The sequence below is a fragment of the Haplochromis burtoni genome, unplaced genomic scaffold (assembly GCF_018398535.1).
Source record: "Haplochromis burtoni strain Fernald_Lab_line unplaced genomic scaffold, NCSU_Asbu1 Contig_2, whole genome shotgun sequence".
Classification (NCBI taxonomy): Eukaryota; Metazoa; Chordata; class Actinopteri; order Cichliformes; family Cichlidae; genus Haplochromis; species Haplochromis burtoni.
The window spans coordinates 2,391,970-2,413,261 of NW_024582363.1; the positions used below are offsets into that span (position 1 = coordinate 2,391,970).

A 21,292-nucleotide genomic window follows, 5' to 3' on the forward strand; every position below is an offset into this window, starting at 1 on the left:
CTGTCCTCCTCCCTCTGTGTCAAACAGACCCCAACACCACTACCACAGCACACATAGAAAAGGCTCAGAGAACAGGTGTAAAAGTTGCTCATGAGTCGACGGGTGGTTGAGGCTGCTGGCCAAGTGTGAAGAAGGTCAGATATATATACTTTATATATATTATATCATATCCACTTTTTTGCACCTTTCATGCAATCTCTATAAATTGATCTGCATATACAAATGCAGGGGACAAGATTTTTGGTTTCTATTTAAAGTCCACTTGTAGTAAAGGAGGATTTTGTTTCCTGAAGGTAAACAGTCTGCCTAGCGAGCAACAGAGGGAACACATCTGATACAGATTCAGCATTTTATTAGCTTTTTAAAAAATGAATCTAAATTCATAAACCAGCAGACACAAACAGAAAACTTGGCCTTGACTGCAGAGATACACGTCACTTTTTAACCACAGGAGCTTTCCCCTGAGAGTAGAAACTCTTGAAGGAATTTCAACTGCATTTCCACTGCAGACACCTGAGTCTAAATTAAACTCTGGGGAAATTATTTTACCCCCCAAGTCCCTACTTGGTAGGCAGTACTTTGTCAAAGCATGGAAACTTTGGGGATGGGGCTTGAAGCGATGAATACTTCTGATTGGTCAAGGACTCTTCTGTATTGCCACCTACTGGTCTACAGTAGGCGGCGACAGTTTTTTGTATAGCTGCACGCAGAAAAGAATGTCAAACTGTTCTAGCTTTCCTTGTTTCTTGCAGAAGGTATAAAGAGCCCCTTTAGTCCTTTCAAACAATCCTTACATTTAAAGAAATGCAGCTTTATACTGCAGTGTATACTACTTTTTGATTACTGCAGTTCAAATCATTTGAGTTTAACTGCAGGTAAAAACACCCCGAAGTGATTAGATTAGATGAAACTTTATTAATCCCTCGGGTGGGTTCCTCCGGGAAATTCAAAGGGTTAAAAATAAGTGTAACGTGCAGCTAAAAAAAATATAAAAGTAGATACAATCTAATCTAATTTCAAGTCTGAAATAATCGGCATAGTAACCAAAAAAAATTGATAAAAAATAATCTGTTGGGTTAGAAACATTCTTCTCTGCAAGTTTTCCCTGTTAGGAAAAACACTTATCTCAGCTAAGTGTAGATTTTATCAGAACTTTCATATAAAATCTTATTTATATTTTCTTCGACCTATACTTCCTTGTCCTGTGTTTTTTCATGTTAAATGTGTACAAGGTTCTCTGTCTAACTGGGCTGATTTATTACACATAGGAGGTGTTGAAGATTCCAGTTAACCTTTCTTAAAAGTTGATCAAAGTGCATCAGACTACCTGCGAAATACACCATCATCTTGCTGTTTCTTTTTCTTTGAGTGACCTTTGTCTGTAGACTGGTTCAGTTCATAATCAGGTATCACTTCACCATCTGCATTTCAACACGTTTACAAAATTAAACATGCGTTTTTTTAAATTCAGCAAGGGCAAAGGACAAAGTCCTCATACTTCTGAGTAGAGGATGTTACCACATAGCCTCCTATTTTTCACAGAGATAAAAATCTGTCTGCACACAGTTTACAGAGGATATTAAACAAACGGCAATTCAAACCTTCCAAACGGCACATGCAGAAACATCCAGCATGATTCCTGTAAATATGGGAAATGAGCTCCGATAAACAGAACAAGGCTTTACCTAAAAGTATTGCACGACCTACAATGCTCTAAAGCAGAACAATGACTTAACATATGTTAGCAAACCACAGCAGACATGCACCACAACATGTACCAAACGCATGATGGGATAATTCACCCTAGAGCACAACAATGCACATGTTCTGCAGCCACGAGAAGAAGCCTCAGCTGTTCTTTTTTGTTTTTCTTTTAATGTCTGATCAAGTCAAATGAAATGTCTGCAGTCACTGAGGTTTTGCATAAATGTGTAATTATTAAAATTATGGTAAATGGCCTGTATTTGTATAGCGCTTTACTTAGATCCTAAGGACCCCAAAGCGCTTTACACTACATTCAGTCATCCACCCATTCACACACTGAACACTGACTGCTATTTATGTAGCTTGTTTGCCTTTAAGTGTCCTTTATTCTGTCTTTTCTACAGAGATGTACAGAATATGGCTAAATGCTGCCTGATCATCCACAGCAAAACAGTATCACAAGGGTCTTTTCAACCAACAGAAAATTTGCATTACTTCACACAAACACAATGTCTAGCACCAAGATTACTCCTTAGCAAGTTTAGCATGCCTTTTTGTTTTTTTCCCCCAGGTCTTTAAAAGTAAAGATGACAACGGTGTCTCCAGACAACACAGAGATTAGATCTGACAAGGTCTGGTTCTCACTAAGAACCAATGTTTCAGTTTCCAAACAAATATAGAGTACAGGTCAAAGGTTGGAACACCTCATTATCATTATCTGAGACACATTAAAAAGTAAGTAAGTAAATAAATAAATAAAATAACATGCACAAAAGCACAGAGTGAACATGAAGCCTTTGCAACAAACTCCTTATAAAGGTAATAATTACTTAAAAATTTTTCTGAACAAATTAAATTTGCAACAGAACAACAATGAGATTTATATGATATTTATAAATGAGAAATTTTACAGTGCCACTTCTAATCATTTTAATTCACTGTAAATGTGTATTCATAGCTTAGTCTTCCTCTAACTGAGCTGTCGAGCATATTTAGTTAAAAAAAAAAGAAAAGAAAAAAAGCTAGGACCAAAGTACCAAATTACCAAATTTCCTGGTTCAACAAAAGCTCAGCTGGGTCACTGAAGACGTCAGGTGATGTTATTTGATTACTATGATTACTTATCATATGGAATGCAATGAAAATAATGAACTAGTACAAGTGTATCCAAACTTTGGATTGACCCCTATTTTTGCAGTCCAGTTGCGTAAGACTGTGCATATTGACTTTGAAGAAGGTTTGAGTATCGACTTTCACCTGGAAGGTTTTTGCAGTCAGTAAAATCACATTGACCTTTGACACCAAAAACCAAAAGATCATGGAGAACTTTTCTTCTATAGCCAAACAAATACTGTGAGCTACTTTGATTTTGACCTCTATCTGAAAGGAGCATCCAGTCACCATTAATGTTCCTACACAATAAGAATAATAATCTACAGCGAGTTGTTCTGTTGGCTCTACAAGGCCATGTTGATGCCAACATCTCCCATCTCACAATGATAGTGCTATGTATTACACCTACCAATATGATCATGTGAGAATAGCATGCTACCATGCTAAACTCATCGTCCAGTTTTGAAGATTTCACTACGTTTAAACCAAAGTACTGAATGCAGTGAGACAATGAGGCACTGAGTCAGAGGGCTGCATATATAAACCACCTTTCATGAAAAACAGCAGTCTGACACAGTCCACTACAACACCAACGTTGACCTGAATGATATTCAAACAACATATGACTGGATATCACAGGCATCATGAGAGTAGGCTGTAATTAATAAAGTGGTCATTATATGTATATTACAAAAGCATTCAATGAAATTGGTAAGTAAATTCAAGTAAATCATTTCAAGCAGCAACTTAAAAAACTACTTTTGCAGTGGTTGAAACATGGATTACATCCCTCTGTTGCCAAGTTAACTAAATAAATAACTATCAGAGAGAAAGAAAGGGAGGGCAGAAAGCATCTGGCTTAATGAGGAAGAAAAGGAAGTGATGTCAACTGATCCAAGCTGCAACAGAGGAAATCCCACCGTCACCCACCCTTCCATTTTTACTTCCACTTGACACCCATGGTTCTTCTCCCTTCTGTTTCCATGTTTGACTTTTTTTTGTTTCCTCAGTATGTCTCATCCATTTCAGCCTCTTTTCCTCTCTCCCCCTGTCACACACACTGATGTTTCATCTGTTTTCTACTGCAGATAAAAGGCAGTTTGTTCTCCGCCTGATCCAGCTCATCGATCTGTTGGTCTTTTTTTATTGAGACCAGTCTCCCTACAGACAGACTCATCTTATGAAGGTCAAAGAATCCCTTTTTCTTATCTTGCTTTGGCTGTTGCCCAAACTCAGACATATCTGTGTCAACATCCAAAATGTTTCACATTAATATTTCTCCTACAGTCATTGCCCATACTGAGTGAACTATATCCCCATGGCAACAATCAACCACTTGCTGCACTGACAAGTGAGCTGATATTTTTCCCAGCTACACTTCCCGAGTGGCTCGAGGAAACTGCTACTGTGGTCCAGGCATAAATGACGTGCTAAAAAGTGGGCATAAATAAATTTTAAAAACTATGCAATGTCAAGACATTTTTAACCACAAGTGAAAATACTAAATGATCTTACTGCTGATGCTGCTGGGTCATATAACTTTGTACATTTGAAATAAAAGTGCAACACGGAGGGACAACAAGGTTGTTAAACCTTCTGGAGAAACTAAACTTTGTAAGCATTTCTAACATATCTGAGATGGGACTCCATACGAGCAATTCTGTAAAAATGTACTTAATAAAGTTGACGACTGAAATTAAAGCTTTGGCTCTCATTGTCTGTTAACTGCCAAAATAACTGCCCTGACGTGTTACCAAGTTGGTGGCGGAACTTCCTTCTAGAAGGAAATTGTCTAAGCCTTTAAAGCTAGTGTTCCTACGCTAACATTAAATGATTTATGGGGTCAATTCCAGAAATTTCATACACGATCAACTGGGATATCACCAAATATTGTTGTGGACTTTACTGAAATATAAAGCACAGCATCACCTTATTTGTAAGCACAATTATATTTAACATTCAAATATAATACACAGTGAGTCGAGCCTATATTGGTCAACAGTCCCACAGACAACACGAACTATATAACGACACTTCCTTCTCATTTGGGTTTTCAGTGTTTCTTTCCTAACAGCAGTCGTCTAAATCGGTATGAGCCCTTGTTGATACAGAGATGAAAATCTTATTAGAGTGTGCATGTTCTGGCCCTTTTCACAGCAATCAGGGTCACTCGTCCCCATCTGTTCCGTATCTAACTTTTTATCATCTGTGTGTGCACATGCTGGCAAAACACACCAAGTCAAAAGCCCATGTTTCTACTTAAAGTCTCATTTGCATGATGTTACTTAAAAACCTTTTAAAGTAGCCTCATAACATCTCCAAGTGTCAGCAGACTTAGACACTTAAAAGTGTGGTTTCAAGAATATTAGAGCGCAAAGGCAGCCTGGGCACGTGTCCTGGGTGACAGGTTAACCACTCAACCATTTGGCTTGTAAGTGGAAACTTTTTGTTAATGTCAGACTAGAAACAATAGAGCGAGATCGGGCTCTAACAATACCGATATCAGGCAGCAAAATCTTATCTTTGTCAAAGTTGGTGTTTTAGGTCATCTGAGTAGATCAAACTAGGAGAAAGAAAAAGCTACTTTCACAAGTTCACAAACAAACTGCTGCTCTCAAGTCTCAAACAATGTAACAATCTTACTTGATGTCAGTGCTACTTTAACCAGGCCAAAGAGAAACATAGTATCACTTCAAACAGGATACAGGCTTAATCAGTGCTAACACTAATCCACACACGACCCAAGAGCAAAACATTTCTTGCTAACAGCAAAGTACCCATGTCAGGCAGATTGCTGCAAAAGGAACCAAAGAAGAAGTCATAACAGAAATAACCATTAAGAAATTAAAAATACCCATTCTGTCAATTTTGACATGAAAATTTAGAGCAGCAGGAGCTGCCAGTAACTCTTACCTGAGTGCTGAGTATTGCAAGGCTGATGGAACGACGTCTCTCTGTCTCGGTGGATCTACAGAGAAACAGGAAGACACTGAATCACTCTCAGCAACATGTGATCATCACCCACAAAGAAATAATGATGCAGACCAGCATGTCTGTTAGGAAGTGTTCCTCCGAACACAGGATGGGAGGCACCGATAAGACACCCTTTATAACAGCGGTCTTAAGAGTATTCACAGGATTTAGTGACTACACTCTGGCTCTATCTCCATCCCCCCCGAGGAACTGTCTGAAAAGATCCAACTTTTTCAGCCTTCAGCGCTCACAGTCACACTGACACCAACTCACACACACATGCAGTGCCTGTCAGAGCTCTGTGGCTGGCTGTGAACACGCAGCGCTGTGGCTCCGCTTCCTCTGTGGTCTCTACAACAGCTGTGTATATGTGTGTGTGTGTGCATTTGTGTGTGTGTATATGAGCTGGTTTTAGCTACAAAAGCCTCAGACTCCCTCCCTCCCATCTTTGCAGGCAACACAAAAGATTCGACAGTTCGGACGAAGCTGTGCAGATTTGACTGACAGCACTGAATGTGAAACTAAGAGTCAGAGAGAAGCTCATTGTGTTTTAATGAACTCCATCAATTATATCTAGCTAAAGATGATGAACTTTGACTTTCAATGTGTGGTTCATGCAAAGTCACAAGGCAACTAAAATCTGATTACTAATTTATTAACAAAGCCAGATTAGCAAACCCAGACGCTTCAGATAATTACAAACCTCATGCTGATTGAAAATGAAGTTTTTTTAAAGGGTCAAGTGCTTTCTGAAGTAAACTGGAGCTACTGTCATTTACACATATCATCTTCTATAAGATGCTTGTACGACCTGCTTCAATAATTTGTTTCCTCTTTTCTTTAACTTCCTCCTCACTTTAACATTTAACTCCCAGCCCCAGCAAGCTCAGATCAACACGCTTTAGCATGACCCTGTAAACTTTAAGATTCATGCAAAGAAACCTGAAGGAACAGTATAAACAGGTCGCTAGTCTAAAGACCTCAAATGTTCATCTGATGAAGGAATTGTTGGAATCAAAGACAGCTGTCCCCCACAAGCTTAATTCACTGTGACTGTATGGATGCTGTAGTTTTTATCATACAAGTAAAAGTGGTTCTGTAATGGCAAAAACTGAATACCTTCAAATGGACAGGCCAGTGATCAGAGTAGAAAAAACAAAAAAGGGGAACAACTTACTTTTATTTTGTTCGATAAGATCAAGTCTGTGTTTAGCTAGCAGCTAGTTAACTTCGCATGAAATAAAGACAAAGGCAGCAGACTAAAACAGCTTGTCTCGCTTTTTTTCCCAAAGGTAAGAAGTAGAAGTAGTATCTGCTTGCAATTACAAGCAGAGGCTGAAAAACGCCCATTACAGTATCCCAGAGCTTCCAGACCAGCATCCAAGGAAGCAGAAGATTTTTCAACTGAGGTTCAGACTGCGAGGGCCTGAGCCCTTGACAGCCACCCAATCCAAGTGTTACTGAACCCTGATGGCCCCTCCTTGTTGGTGGTGGTCCAAGTAGTTACTTCAGACACTTAAGGATGTGCTAAGGCCTGGCCCCAGGCACTCACCTCGATCACGCCTCCTCCCAATTCCTCGTCCCATAACTGTCAAGTACACACACGCTGGGGTTCAGTATGCTGCCCAAAGGCACTTCAACATGCGCTGGAGAAGCCAGGCATTTCGTTTCATCGCAAATGTTAGAGTCATAAGCAGCAAAGTAACAAAAGAGGCTATTAAAAACAAAAAGAGGAAAAGAAGTCATAGCTAAACAAGACTTCATATAATGCTCAGGGGAAAAAAAGAGAAGAGAGACTGAAATAAAAAACAAAAACAAAAAAACCCATATAACACAGAATGATAAGTGAGTCCTAGCCAACTAACAAGGTCAACCCACCCCCAGAATGCTTTGAGGGTGAGGGAGCTGATCTCAGCTTTTATAAAACTAACCCTGTGCTATCTATTGAGGAGCCCACTGAGAAGCAGAGAAACACTGCACTCTGTTTTCCAGGCCTGGGAGTGGCACGTCTGATCTTCCCATTTGCATTCCGACAAAGACACTGACAACTAATTGCACACCAACCGGCCCCATGTACAGGCACCTACATCATGCATGCATGCACCCACATGACAAACACTTACTTATGCTTCCTTTCCCCACCCCTCATCAAGTCTCACATGCACACAACAGAATCCCCCACATTCACAGATGCATGCGTAGAACACACAGACTTCTTCTTCGTGTCTCACAGCTGTGTTCAGATATCAAACAGAGCCCGCTGAGAGAGAACAAACACGCTGACGAGGAAAGACTAGCTGGTCACAGAGGGCGCCAGCACACGCACACAAACACAGACAAACGTGGACACATAAATGCATACAAAGGTTCTGGTCAGAGGTAAAATGACTGCCAGAGATTGCAAAAAAGGAAAAAGGAAAAAAAAAAAAAAAAGGACAGGAACAGCAGGACAACTTCAGAACAAAGAATTCAACGAGGCGAGAGAAGCAGCTCTGTGTGTTTTAATACTCCACAGTGTGTTTTGGCACTAATTATATAATGAACTGAACCCTTAAGTATGATGAAGTATGAAGTGGATACTTTACCTAAGAAGTAGTTATACAGTGTGTGCAAATTCCTCCTTTTAATACACGAATATTACTCAAATATTACTGCTGTATTTCCTTTATTTTTGGCAGTGTGTTGCAGGCTAAGGTATGAAAGGTGAGTGCACACAGCTCAGTCTGGACAAAACAAAAGCCTTTTCGATTTCAGTCACAGCATCAACTCCTTTCTCTTCTCAGTTCATATGTTCTAATTCAGTTCCATCATGCCTACTGCAGAGCAGCTACAATGCTTGCACAAAAATCATTGATTTGCTTAAGGACAAGTCATTTTTATGATTGTTTCACTGAGAAAAACATCGACTCAAAGGCAACAATATGCTACCAAGAAGCAATTTAAGGGCCATAAAAATGATGAGAAATAAAAAAGGAGGGAAAAAGTCAGAGGCATGCGCACATTAAAAATGTGTTTATTTTTCCTCACAGACGCACCATGGATAAATGTGGCAGGCGATGTGGTTAGTATGCTCGATATAAACCAAGACGCACAATGATTCAGCCAGTAAAGCAGCCACTCATTTAATCAGTTGAAGAAATCACACATTTATCAAATCAGCAGTTAGCAGGTCTGCTAAACAGCTAGCCATTCAGGAACTGGTCCCCCGTCTGAAAGCTGGCAGCCTCGATTCTGAACAACACAGAGCATATTTGTATTGCCGGGGGAATCTAAACTGTACCCAGTAAAAACACATCTGGTTTAAAAATAAAAAGGCGGGATGGTTTGTCTATACGCCGGGGCACGCAGGACTTGGACGGCTGCCTTGTTTCTAAACAGGCAGGCGGCCAGTGAGGCTCTGCAGCACTGAAGGATGCCATGGTGGAATGAATGACTGTATCCAGTCCAGCATGTATACATGGTCTCAGCAAACAAGGCCTGGTAACAGCAAACCCGTGGATGAATCTCCTCTGTGGTTCACCTTGGAAGGACTTTTATGAATTGTTCCATTCATAGAATGATCTTGTGATTAACGCTATAAAAAGATTGCAATAAAAAGGGTCAAGAAGGTGCCACAAATAGAAGAGCTACTTTTCGTATCTTTAAAATCACATCACAAATGCTCTAAAAGAGCCCAAATAAAGAAATATGTGGGTTTGCCAAACCAGGAGTGTAGTACAACAGAATATACACCTATTAGCCTAAACATTAAACATTATACATCCAGCCTGTTATTCCGGAGGTTCCCCTTGTGCCACAAGGCAGCTCTTACCCATCTCTGGACCCAGATGGTTTAGGAGTATGTGGCATCTGGTGCCTGAATGTTTGGGTCCTGCAGATGCTCGCTCAAGATCTGGATATTTATGGCACATTGGGGCCATACTGGGGTGTGCTTGTTCTGCAGTAATGTTTAGGTAGAAGTATAACCTGACACCTGAAGGCCAGCACTCAAGATTTCCCAGCAGAACATCGCAATAAGATTCACTTTACCCGTCAGTGGTTTTATCGTTTATGGCTGATGGGTATATTTACTGTAGTACTATGTTAGTATAAAGGGTTATTCACAGTTACTGTAGATGGTAAGTGGAGTGATGATGTGTTTTGTGATTCCAGGCCAGCAAAGATGCTGGGATGTGAAACACTGGTTGGAATGAAGTCATTTGGCCGAATGCCTGTTTCCATCTGAGGCCAGAGGAAACCGTTAGCCCAGAGCAGCCTTTTTCCCACACCATCATATCTCTACCTCTCCCTCTCTCTCTCTAACTCACTTGCACACACCCTTGCTATTTCATACCTCCGGGGTAAAGAGGAGCTGACATTTGGAACAAGTTTAGAAAGTGACAACAGACTAAAGAGAGGTGTTACATATACCAGAGCAAGTCTCTTCACTGATTTTCCTCTACTCTGCCCTGAGTCTGGATGTCACGACCAGCAGACACTGTGACAGTAAACACCCCATATCAAACGCCCACTGCTGCGTAGTTACTAGTTTATTTTATGCACGATAATTAATAGTCCAGCCATCAGTAACTGATTATTAGTTTAGATTATAGTTTATAGTCATCAACCAATAGGAAACAGTCCAGCTGAGTCATTGGCTAAGTGCGACTTAAATAAAACGAGGCTCATCACAGTCTGTTGACACCTATTTTGGTTCAATTTTACAATTACAAACAGCTCTAAATGACTTTACAGTATTTGCCTTTATCACATAATAATTAAGACTAAAACTGAAACCTTTTTAAAATAAAGAACCAGACAAAGTGAAGGTATTACAGTTTAAAGGGAAAGAAACAGCAAAACCAGATACATCGTAATTTCACTTATTTTTGCAATGTTTGACAGCTGAGTAACCAGCTAACGACAGACTTTACCATGCTTTTTGAGTACATATTTAACCATCTACTCTAAATAGCTGCATAGATTAGTTTTTACAGCCTGTGAAATTCTTTCCCGAGTCTGTATCTAGAAATTATCTCTAGATCGATAAGTTAGTGAACATCATTTTCTCATTACTATTTGAGATTTGACAGGAAAAGCCTGATTTTGTTCTATCTGGAAAAATCGCTGGTACTTACCCTGCTTACAAATCAAACCAGTCACTTAATGTCCCTTGATGGAGTTTCCTCCACTTGTGACCGCTAACCAATGACATCTAGGGCTGTGTAATATGACAAAATATAATGGATGCTGACTGCAACACAACAAATATCCCGGCCACCTACAATCACATGAAAGAGTGTCGAGAGAGCTAACAAACAAGAAGCAAAAAAAAGAGCCGTTAGGTGCTCAAAATAAACCAGAATGTCAAACGCTAAAATAAGCTTTGATGTGAGGCACGCTAAATACTTACAAAGATGGAAGGAGATAACAGTGGAAACTTTTAAAGATATGATCTGAATTTACACTGTTGGTCAAAAAAAAACCCGAATCCAGGTACACAATGCCCAGCAGAAAATGCTTTACACAAGTCAAGTTGCGTTGTTTATATTACGAGTGTCGGGCCAGAGTAGAGGATGAGACGCAGCACACAACGTTACAAGAGATATGTGGACGAGCCAAACAACTCATTCCTGTATGATGTTAATGGTGCACTTCATCTGAGCACTTCACTCTGCGATAGATGCCTATTGTCCTGATAACTATAGAGCAGAATTGGAAGCTAGAGGCCTCAGAAAAAGCTCTTGCGTAGCGGTGACTGCGTGAGGGTCATCTATGTGCGTCACTACGGATAACGCCACGATTTTTAGAGCGTTTACTGAACACTTATTGAAAACTGTTCTATATTTTATACATTAAAATGTTATGGTTACATTCTTAGTCAAACATTTTTCCAGATGCTGAAAATAAAAAAACAAAAATAATCACATATGAAACAATATGAAATAAGTTATATTGGGATATGAGGTTTTGGTAATATCTCACCGAGCGAAAACTTAGAAGAAGCAAGTTTTTCTTTGTCTTTACTAAACAGGGATCTATCATGATTAAGATTTTAGCTACATATGTTCCTATTGCTTTGATCAACAGTGCACAAGTCTCTGAGCTGCAGCAAGGAGAAACTCCCCAGTGGAAAAATGTTGTAAAAGGTTCTATATATGCAGAGAGGGGAAAGTGCCTTTTGGGCTTTAAATAGCACAAAGTTTTGGGAGCTATAAACATCTCATTTAGAAAGATTCCATCGAACCCCCGCTACATTTGGTTTAACACAGAACCTTTACAACACAGTAAGGGCACCTCTGAGCGAGAGGGAAATTAGGGTATAGCGAGACATTTTCAGCAACTTTATCTTCTGCTTTAGTTTGCCAGACAAGTACCCACTGAGCTGACCAAAAAAACCCCAGAAAGACCTTAAACTGTCTGAGCCTCATTAAGTTTCATACACAGTTTATTCCACAGAGACAGATAGAGCGCAGGCATCTGTCTCTGTGTCGCATACAGCATACACATGCAGCGAACATCCAGAAACCACACTCCACCCAAAATAATCAGCACTCTGTGTCTGGAGGGCCACTATCAACAACCATGCAATCATCTCCCAGGGAGCAACACAACGAAAGCCGTCACAACATCCCTGGCAGAGGACTACAGGTTTGCCGACACACGCTGAAGCACTTTGTGATGCTTATGATTACCTTTTCAAAATAAATATCTTTTCTGAATAGCTTTAAGGGGGAACGCTGATGAGGCCTTCAAACTGTCTGAGGACTTACGCTGCTAAATCACTCCAAAAGTATCCGGTTCACAGGCTTAGTTTCAGGTAATAATGTCATTTATTATCTTTAGCCTCTGTTTTATGGTTTACTTTTATGAATTAAGTTCTGCTTTAGACGCCTTACCTTGCTTTTATTGCTTTAGCCATTACATTTTATCTGTCTGGAGCACTTAACTATGCTTTCAAAGCTTCAGCTCAAATGAGCGTTAATACTGTGGCAGTAGTGGGATCACCACACCAAACGACTTTGTTTGAAAGCGCCGATAGGTAGCCTACCTTAATCAAAACCACGTCTACAGCTCTCTCCCCTTTGGCACAGAGACTATACCTCCGCTTGTGTCGTTCGTACATTTTCCCTTAAATATCCAGGGCTGCTTTATTGAACAGAAGGTTAAAAAATCCAAGAGAAACACTGTTGAGGAGAACTGAAGCAGTCTGCTAAGCTTTTCACATCTGGCCGCAGAAGCAGCTATCCACCAGACTCCAGCTCTACTCCTCCCTCCTTCACTTCTCCCCACCTCCCTCCCATACTTTTCTTTTCCTCTGTCGTCTCAACTTCTCTCTCGACTGTGTTTGACTCATGCCTTTGCTCTCTCTCTCTCTCTCTCCCTGTGAGGCTGTGAATGCCTCTCTCTTTTTGTATGAATCAGCCATCCAGAGCATTGTATTGTTACTGTGTGACAGATGACAGTGGAGCATTATTCCTTCAGTTAACGTTATTCAACAACATCAATTAACGCTGCTGAGTTTTAACACCCCCTACTGGTGAGCACCTTCTCGGTGTAACTACACCTTTTTCAAGCTTTTTTTGCCAATACCATCTCTGACATACAGTTTGTAAAATGTTAAAACTCTTAAATATCAAGATTAATCCAATATGGATATGTTATATGATAGATGTCAGCATGGCATGTGTATGCACAATCACAATCAAAAATCTATGTATAGGAAAAGAACACCATGGAGGGCTATGGTGGGGTAGCTGTAGCTCAGGAGATAACGCAGGTCACCCACAAATCAGAAGGTTGATGGTTCTGCTCCAGTCTCCATGCCAAATATTAACCCCAAGTTGCACCAGAGTATGAATGTGTGTGAATGTTAGATAGAAAGCACTTACACTGGGAAAGTATAGAAGAAAGTGCTTGTGTGAATGGCTGAATGAGGCGAGTTGTATAAAACGCTTTGAGCGCTCAGAGCAGAAAAGCCATTTTGTGGACATAAAGACACTAAACGCCCAAACCCTTATTTATTATTTCTTGCAGCACATTAAGCTCCTGCTCAAGCTGTTCTCTCTTTTAACTCCCCAAACGAGCTCAAAGGCAATATGTTTGAGTTTCTTGATAAGATCAAAAATGAGTACACACAAAGAATAATTTAGAATGCCAAGAAATCAAGCTCACTAGCAATTCTGGCAGATCAGCTGATCTCAGTGCCAGTAAAAAAAAAAAATCAGCTGAGATTCTTCTAAATATCCAACTGGCAAACTGCAGACAGGATGTGATATTAAAGCTGATGAACACTGCCTATAGTTGCTTTGCATCCACAAGCCGCGTTGTAACCCAGCTCTGGCACAGCTCCTCTTTCATCCTGTTTCTGATTTACTCAGTGTCACGTCAAGATTTCAACGACGCCTGCTCTGTTCTATAATACTGTGCGTGGGAGGACATGGAGGTCCTAGAACAAGGCCAAACCACCAAAGTGCAAATAGAAAAAAACTGTAACCATAGAGGTCTGAACTAGTTTGTGTGTGTGCATGCGTGTACACATGGGCATATTTCATATGTGGCACGCCTAACAGACCTAAAAAGTGTAAAATGAAAAGAAAAAACTGTATATTGCAATTCTAAAAGCAGCTGGACAAAAGCTTACAAAAACTCATCTAAACATTGTCCTGAACCTGCTTCTGATCTTTTGTATTTGCACATTTCATCACAAATTGCTATTAAGAAAAATTAATTTAAGCATAACAGATAAATCACAAATCAAAGTAACAAAGTTTAATCCCCCGCTGCCTCTGTAATCAAATCTATGCTGCTGGGAAGGAAGCCTGAGGTTGAGAACCCTTTGAACGATATTTGGATGGTATGCAAATGTGTTGAAGTCCCTGCTGTCTGTGGGTTGTTGCTTACATGAGAATCCAGCTTTGACCTACTTGGCTATAGTTGTCCAGTAGCACAAAGGCGTGAATCTCAGTAGCCACAAACAAATGAAGTTCGACCCTAACTGAAACTTTCACAGAGCACCAGGTGCCTCATAGCCCGAGGAGGCTGCTGAATGGCATTTTATTTTTTTAAACAGAAAGCATGATGTTTGTTTCTGAAGTTCTGTTTGGTGGGCTCATATATTATTCTGCTGCAACCAATAGTTCAATTCAATTTACCGGTATATGGCACCAAATTACAACAACAGTTGCCTCAAGGCGCTTTGTATTGTGAGGTAAAGACCCTACAATAATACAAAGAAAACAGAAAACCCCAATAATCGTATGACCCGCTATGAGCAAGCACTCTGGCAACAGTGGGAAGGAAAAACTTCCTTTTAACAGGAAGAAACCTCCAGCAGAACCAGCACAGGGAGGGGCGGGCATCTGCCGCAACCGGTTGGGGGTGAGTGGATGAAGACAGGACAAAAACACCCTGGGAAATAGAGCCAGAGATTAATAACAAATAATAATTAAATGCGGAGTGGTGTATAAACACACAGGGATTCCTTGAACAGCTTCTCAGCCTTGGCTGACCATTTTTCTTCACTGTAAAGACAGAAAACTGTGTACATCCATGTAAGAGTGCATTTTAAAACGTAAAGGAACAAAGTTATTCCGTCACATGACCTTAACCACTGACTACAGGAAACCCTTAGAATCTCTTATTTCATTGTGAAAATGTCTCTACAGACCATTGCTGTCTCATTCACCAGGGGGTCATTTGTCATGTGCAGTGATTAATCAAAGACATATTTCGCCTTGAAACTGCACTTTACCAGGAAAGGTTTCCAGTACACAAAAAATTGTGCAACAACTCCTCCATATTCTCCCTATAATCTATTTTGAATCGGATGAGTGGAGGAATTAAACAGAGCACACACTGAAAGCAAGGACACAAGCAGAAGTTAATGGGTCCATCATATTGATCTAGACTCACTGTGATGTCACATTAAATGATACTTATGGGTTTTGTCTAAATAACAAAGCTGTTGGATTAAAAATCCTCAACAAGAGGAGATTATAGCTTTCACTCTCTCTTACACATCTGGAAAAAGACAAAAAAAAAAACCCTAAATCTAATCTAAATTTATCTCGTGTTCTTATCTTGAATATTTTACACTTCTTTACACTTCAAACAGACTCACAGCTGTTGATGAAAACAGTTTTTGTCTGCTTTGACGTGCAGTTTGGAGGAGAGAAAAGCATAAACTTTATGGGTCAGAGTGTCGCCGTGCAGATTGGCTAAGTCTAAAATATGAAACGGAAAAGCTGTCACACAAACTGAATCATCCAGGACTAAATTATCTGCAGTCTAAACAGCTTGAATCTCGTCAAAACACTGTCACACTCTTTTTGATTTTAATTACTTTGTTAACCTTACGCATCTCATTTCATGCAGCTAGTTGTTGTTGCTGTCACTTAGATTCTGTTAAGCAGTCAGGTGTTTTTGCTTCCTGCTGCCTTGAGTTTTAGAACACACTGAAAATATATTTCATGTACACTTTAACCCACTTGAGTTATTTTTAATTCTTTTTCTAATTATTTACACTTTTACAGAATAAGTTGAATAAATAAGTGTGCCTTATTATTGTGATTGTTCTTATCGATTGCCATAAATGCTTTTGAATTCAAAAACTGTAACTTAGTATTCTTAAAAGAACATCTGAGGCTCTGTCTTCAGGCCATTCTTCACCTCAGCTTCTACTGCAGTTTGTTCAACACCAGCATGACTCCAGATTTCCTCCTCATCATAGCAATTAGGGGATATTTCAAAAGGATCAAATGACAGGTCATTAAATTGGTCAGAAGAAGAAGCTCCAGTGACGCAATTGAGGTTACATCTCCCTCTGCTGGCGACCCCACATTCCTGCACACTGTGTGTATACCCTCCTGCAGTCAAACATCTGGCATTTAGAACAAGCCGATGACTTCGACCGCAACCCAGGAATAAGCAGAGCCACTCCAGTCTATGGCTGCAGAGGAATCTGTCAGTCAGCAACATTTCAGAGTAAAGTCTCGTCTACCAAAAGCTGCATCCATGCCTTCAGTAGCTGAGCTGATAGTAAACCAACTGCATGGCAAGTCTCCCACGAGATGAAGCAGGGAAAAGTTGTGAGAGTTTATAGGAAATCAAATGCATCGGTGTTACATAAAGAAACTTCACAGAGTAATATATTCCTTTTGAAAAATACAAAATAAATAAATAAATAATCCAGTCCAAGCTACAAGTCTTACAATGTTCCAGACAGCTTTCCTCCTGAACTCTTGCCAAATATCTAGCTGGCACATCAAGCTGCTTGTAAGAGAATCTGGCTTTTCTTTCTCCTCTAATATTTGTGGTGTACTTTTTCTTTACTTGAAATTTTTTGCAATCCCTGGCTATTGCTGTATCTTAAGAACGTCAAACTTGGTTACTGTTTCCAGAAAACCTGAAATTTGACTTGTGCATACTCTTAAGGACACTTTCAGCGAAACACAGCAAGTTTGGTTAAAACTAGCAGTAAAAGCCTTTTCATCCATACCTCACATTAGATTCTGTGCAGAACAAAAAAAAAAAAATCAAGTATTAACTTTGCTTTAAATCTAGACAGATTTTAACAAACTGTGCATGCTAAAACAATACACAATTTCTAAACTGAATTCAGAACAGAAAACGGTAGACTCTGCATTAGCAAGAAACAGCAGCTACATCTGTAACACTCTTCCATAAACTGTACAAAAACTGCATATGAAAGTCCAGCTGTCCATGTAAGAACACAATTGTTCTTATTTCCCATTAAAACAACAAAGACTCACCTTAGCTGCATAGTCGCTGACTGTTTGGTCAGAGCATTTTTACTCCAAAAGCTACTTTGGTTGTTTCAAAGCTTCAGCAAACAGTGACTCATCTTGTGTTAATCAAACCCACATCAACAGCAAAGCAGAGCTTGATAGCTGACAACAACAGAAGAGACTTCAAGCATACCGTGGAGAAGTCTGCTCCCTCCGCTGGGCCATTTTGTTCCTCCCTTGCATCACTTAAAGTGTCTTCAGACTTGATGACATCCACCTCTAGAGAAAGGCACACGACACAATGCAATCAGTGCAATGGCAAATCTTCCAAATATAGGAATCAATAACAAGTGCTTAGAGTGAATGGTTCTGAGACTTATCTTTCCTGAGCACAGATACACTGATGAGTCACAGACTTTGTACAATAGCAAAGTAGCAAAGTGTTTCTGGATGGTTTTATTCACTATTATCCTTCACTGAAAAGGACCATTACCACTGAATCTGAGTTTATCAGAAGCCTAAAAGTCCAGTTGTTTTTCTTTTTTTTTTTGGTTTCTTTTATTCTATATAGCTGTGAGAGAGAATTTGAGGGCTTTATATCTTGGTATTATTAGTCAACATGAGCTGATGACTGTCATTGGAAGCTTAAAAAGTCTCATAAATATTCTACAGAAGAGAAAAATAAATAAAAGCACTCACTAGTAGCAGATTCGATTTTCACTCTTCATACCCAAACTGGGAAACAACAGAAATTTTGTCTCTGACAAGCTCACCAAGATATTACCTGATGCTGTGACACTGTCATGCTGTAAATATATCCTCTAATTCATAATGACAACGCACTCCCTGTGTGACGCACATCACAACCTTGCCCTTGACCTCTCTTTATTGGACTCGGTTCCGGCACAATTATTTCAGATGAGCAAAAACTGCCAACAGAGGACTGCTGAAGGTTCACTCTGTGAGTCTCCCTTCCTGCAACACGCTCACATCAGCTGGCTTGTGTATGTTTGTTTTACAGATTCCAGACTTGTAGCTGTGTATCTGAGGCCGAGTCACGTGCACTTGTAATGTGACTGTGCATGCTGACTTAGACTGTAGCCAGACCGTGCTTTCGTGAGTGTAAGAGAGACTAACAAAGAACATATGTATATAAAGGGTGTTGTTGTCAGACTAATCGTGGCCTAAGGTACTGGTGGTACAAACCAGCTCCTTACTTCCCATTGCATAACATGTCAAAGTGTCTCATTGTGAGCTACTATGGCATAAAAATGCATCTGTGGATGCCAAACTTTGATCAAAGTGTTTTAAAATCCCATCTTTTTTAAAAATCTGATAATTGAGACGTACTAATAACTCTTCATTAGAATTACAATTTTCTCAAAATAATATAAAGACTCAGGACAACATATAGTCACAACAGCAATGGATCACAACGGGATGTCACAAAAAAGCTAAAACCCCTGTGAGCTCAATAATGGTGAGCTATGTGGCATTTAACTTTGCGGAGCTTTTGCCATTAATCACCTGAAGAGGACTGAATCTAATTTAGCATATTTGCTTAGGAATAAGACTTTGACAAACATATTGGCGTGTGATGCATGAGTGTGTGGACCTGGAATAAACCTGAACAAGGACTGAAATAAATCAGCATTTACCCACCTTGAGCTTTAGTGCTGCAGCTCTCCAAGGATCCATCCACAAAATCAGAGGGATTTTCAGTCATCTGATTCTCAGTATGAAGTTCTATGGATCCTTCACTCTTAGGTGAAAGTGCCGTTATTTCCGAACTTAGATCAGCACTATTTGAAATCACAATGTCATCCTGTGGGATAGACAAAGTGATCTGATTCTCAGGTGGCCTTTCCTCTGCAGTTATCTCGGAATTATCCTGTTTAGGTTGAACATTTCCACTCTCATCTGCTGCCACTACCACAGGCATATCACTTGTCTCACTGGTCCGTTGAACATCCTCTTCAGCTATGTTGGTGACTTTGCTCTCTTCTGTTACAGATGGCTCAGTTTCGGTAAGTACCCCACTGCCCAATCCTGATGCTGAAAGCTCTATCCCTACATTCAGGTCAGAGCTATTGGTCTCCTCAGTTTCACTTTCCTCCACCTGTGCTGCTGGAGTATCCTCACTCCCAGCTGAGTCAAAGGACAGATCCTCTTTGGAAAGATCTGGGGCTAGATTCTCAGTCGCTTCAGAATTTAAATCATCCAAGCTCAAGAGTTTGGGTTCTGATTCAAGCTGGGTGTCAGGTTCCGATGAGAGTCCTGTATCCACAGTTGTGAAATGTTCACAGGTTTCTTTAGGTTTAAAATCACTGGGGGCCTCAATCTCAAATCCAGCTGATGGCTTCCGTACTATCGTTGACTGAAGTAAGTCCTGATCCTCCATAGCGATGCTGCCATGAGCGGGCTGGAATATTTCTGTTGTAGAGCTTCCAGCTGATCTGAAACTGCCATCGTCATCACTGGAGAGTCCGTGGGCCGTACCCGAGTCATGGTCAGCTTGTCGTTCAGTCGGCATCTTGTCAGGCAACGGCTCACAGTCAAAACTATCAGTCTGTGTATCTACTACGATGTCGCTGAAAGCCAAAAAGACAGCTGAACTGTCAACTTCTTCCGCAGGCAAAATTCTGCTTTCAATACTGTATCCAGAGGGTTCTACTACGTCTTCACTGTGTAGCTCTTTTCCACCAACTGCGTCAGTACAACTCCCAGAATGACAACCACTTTCTGATGCCAAACCCCACTCCTGCTCTGTAGCATAATCCCTACCAGCTGTTTCCTGGTTTTGTTCCAGGCTGTTTATGTCTGGTAGAGGTTCCCCTTCGTGGAGACCTTCTATCAACAGACATGGAACAGGTTCAGGCTCCTTGATTACATCACCACACTCTATCAGCGTTGGGTCTGGGAGGTCCATCGGGGTTGATAAAGTGTCTGTTAACCCTTCACTCTCTTCCTCGTTTGCATCTAGAGATAGTACATTACAAACATCCCGGCTGTGTTTCGCGTCTTCTTTCCCAACATTCTCTTCTTCTTGGGAGCACTCCTTCACTTCAGAATCAGAATTGTCTGAAACCTCAGAATATGATGATGATGCTGACTGACCCATGATTGACTCGTTTGTGTCTCCGCTGGCCTTTAGTAGATCTGTTAATTCAGAGCTGATCTCCTCCTCCCTCCTCTTGGCTGTGCTGTCCTCTGCTTCCTGCTCAGATCTATCCTCTCCCTTCTTGGCCTCCTGTCCTTCCTGGATCACAGCCTCTCCTCTATCAGTTTCCTCTGCCTGTTTACCACAGCCTGCCTGTGGTAGAATTCCCACAGTGAGACCTTTCCCTTCAGTCTCACTCTGTACTCCTTCAGTCCTGTCAGACAAACTCAAACCCTGCATGGAAACAACAGGCCGCTCCTGTTCCTCCTCCTCCTCGGCTTTGGAGTAATCTCTCTCCGTGTTTGAACACACCCAGTCCTCTGGGGGAACGAGGCCATGCTCCTGGGGGTGTACTTGTGATGTTGGAGTACTCACAGTCAAACTACAGTCTTTCTCTGCATTTCCAGGCTCACTGTGTCTACAATCAACAGTGCTGCTGCTCTCCACTGGGCAATTTTCTAACCAACTCCCTTGTGTTGTTGTATCCGGGCACTCCGACGCCGTATCAGACTGCTGGAGTTGATCCAGACATGTTAAGTCTGCTTTGACACCGTCAGAACATTCAGCAGCAGTGTGCAGAGAATCAAATTGCAGCTTCAGTAAAGAAACTCCC

The 21,292-nt window shown here is 40.6% G+C and overlaps 1 protein-coding gene across 6 annotated transcripts in view; it reads right to left on the minus strand.

The window, feature by feature from the left end:
* Nucleotides 1-21,292, minus strand: part of LOC102306461 (A-kinase anchor protein 13) — a 125,045-nt gene that overhangs the window by 55,217 nt on the left and 48,536 nt on the right. For all 6 annotated transcript variants that reach the window (XM_042218107.1, XM_042218104.1, XM_042218099.1 and 3 more), the window contains exons 8-10: nucleotides 19,182-21,291; nucleotides 17,713-17,798; nucleotides 5,731-5,785 (exon numbers count right to left, since the gene is read on the minus strand). In XM_042218107.1, coding sequence (XP_042074041.1) covers nucleotides 5,731-5,785; nucleotides 17,713-17,798; nucleotides 19,182-21,291 — 2,251 coding nt within the window. The remainder of the gene's footprint in view (nucleotides 1-5,730; nucleotides 5,786-17,712; nucleotides 17,799-19,181; nucleotide 21,292) is intronic.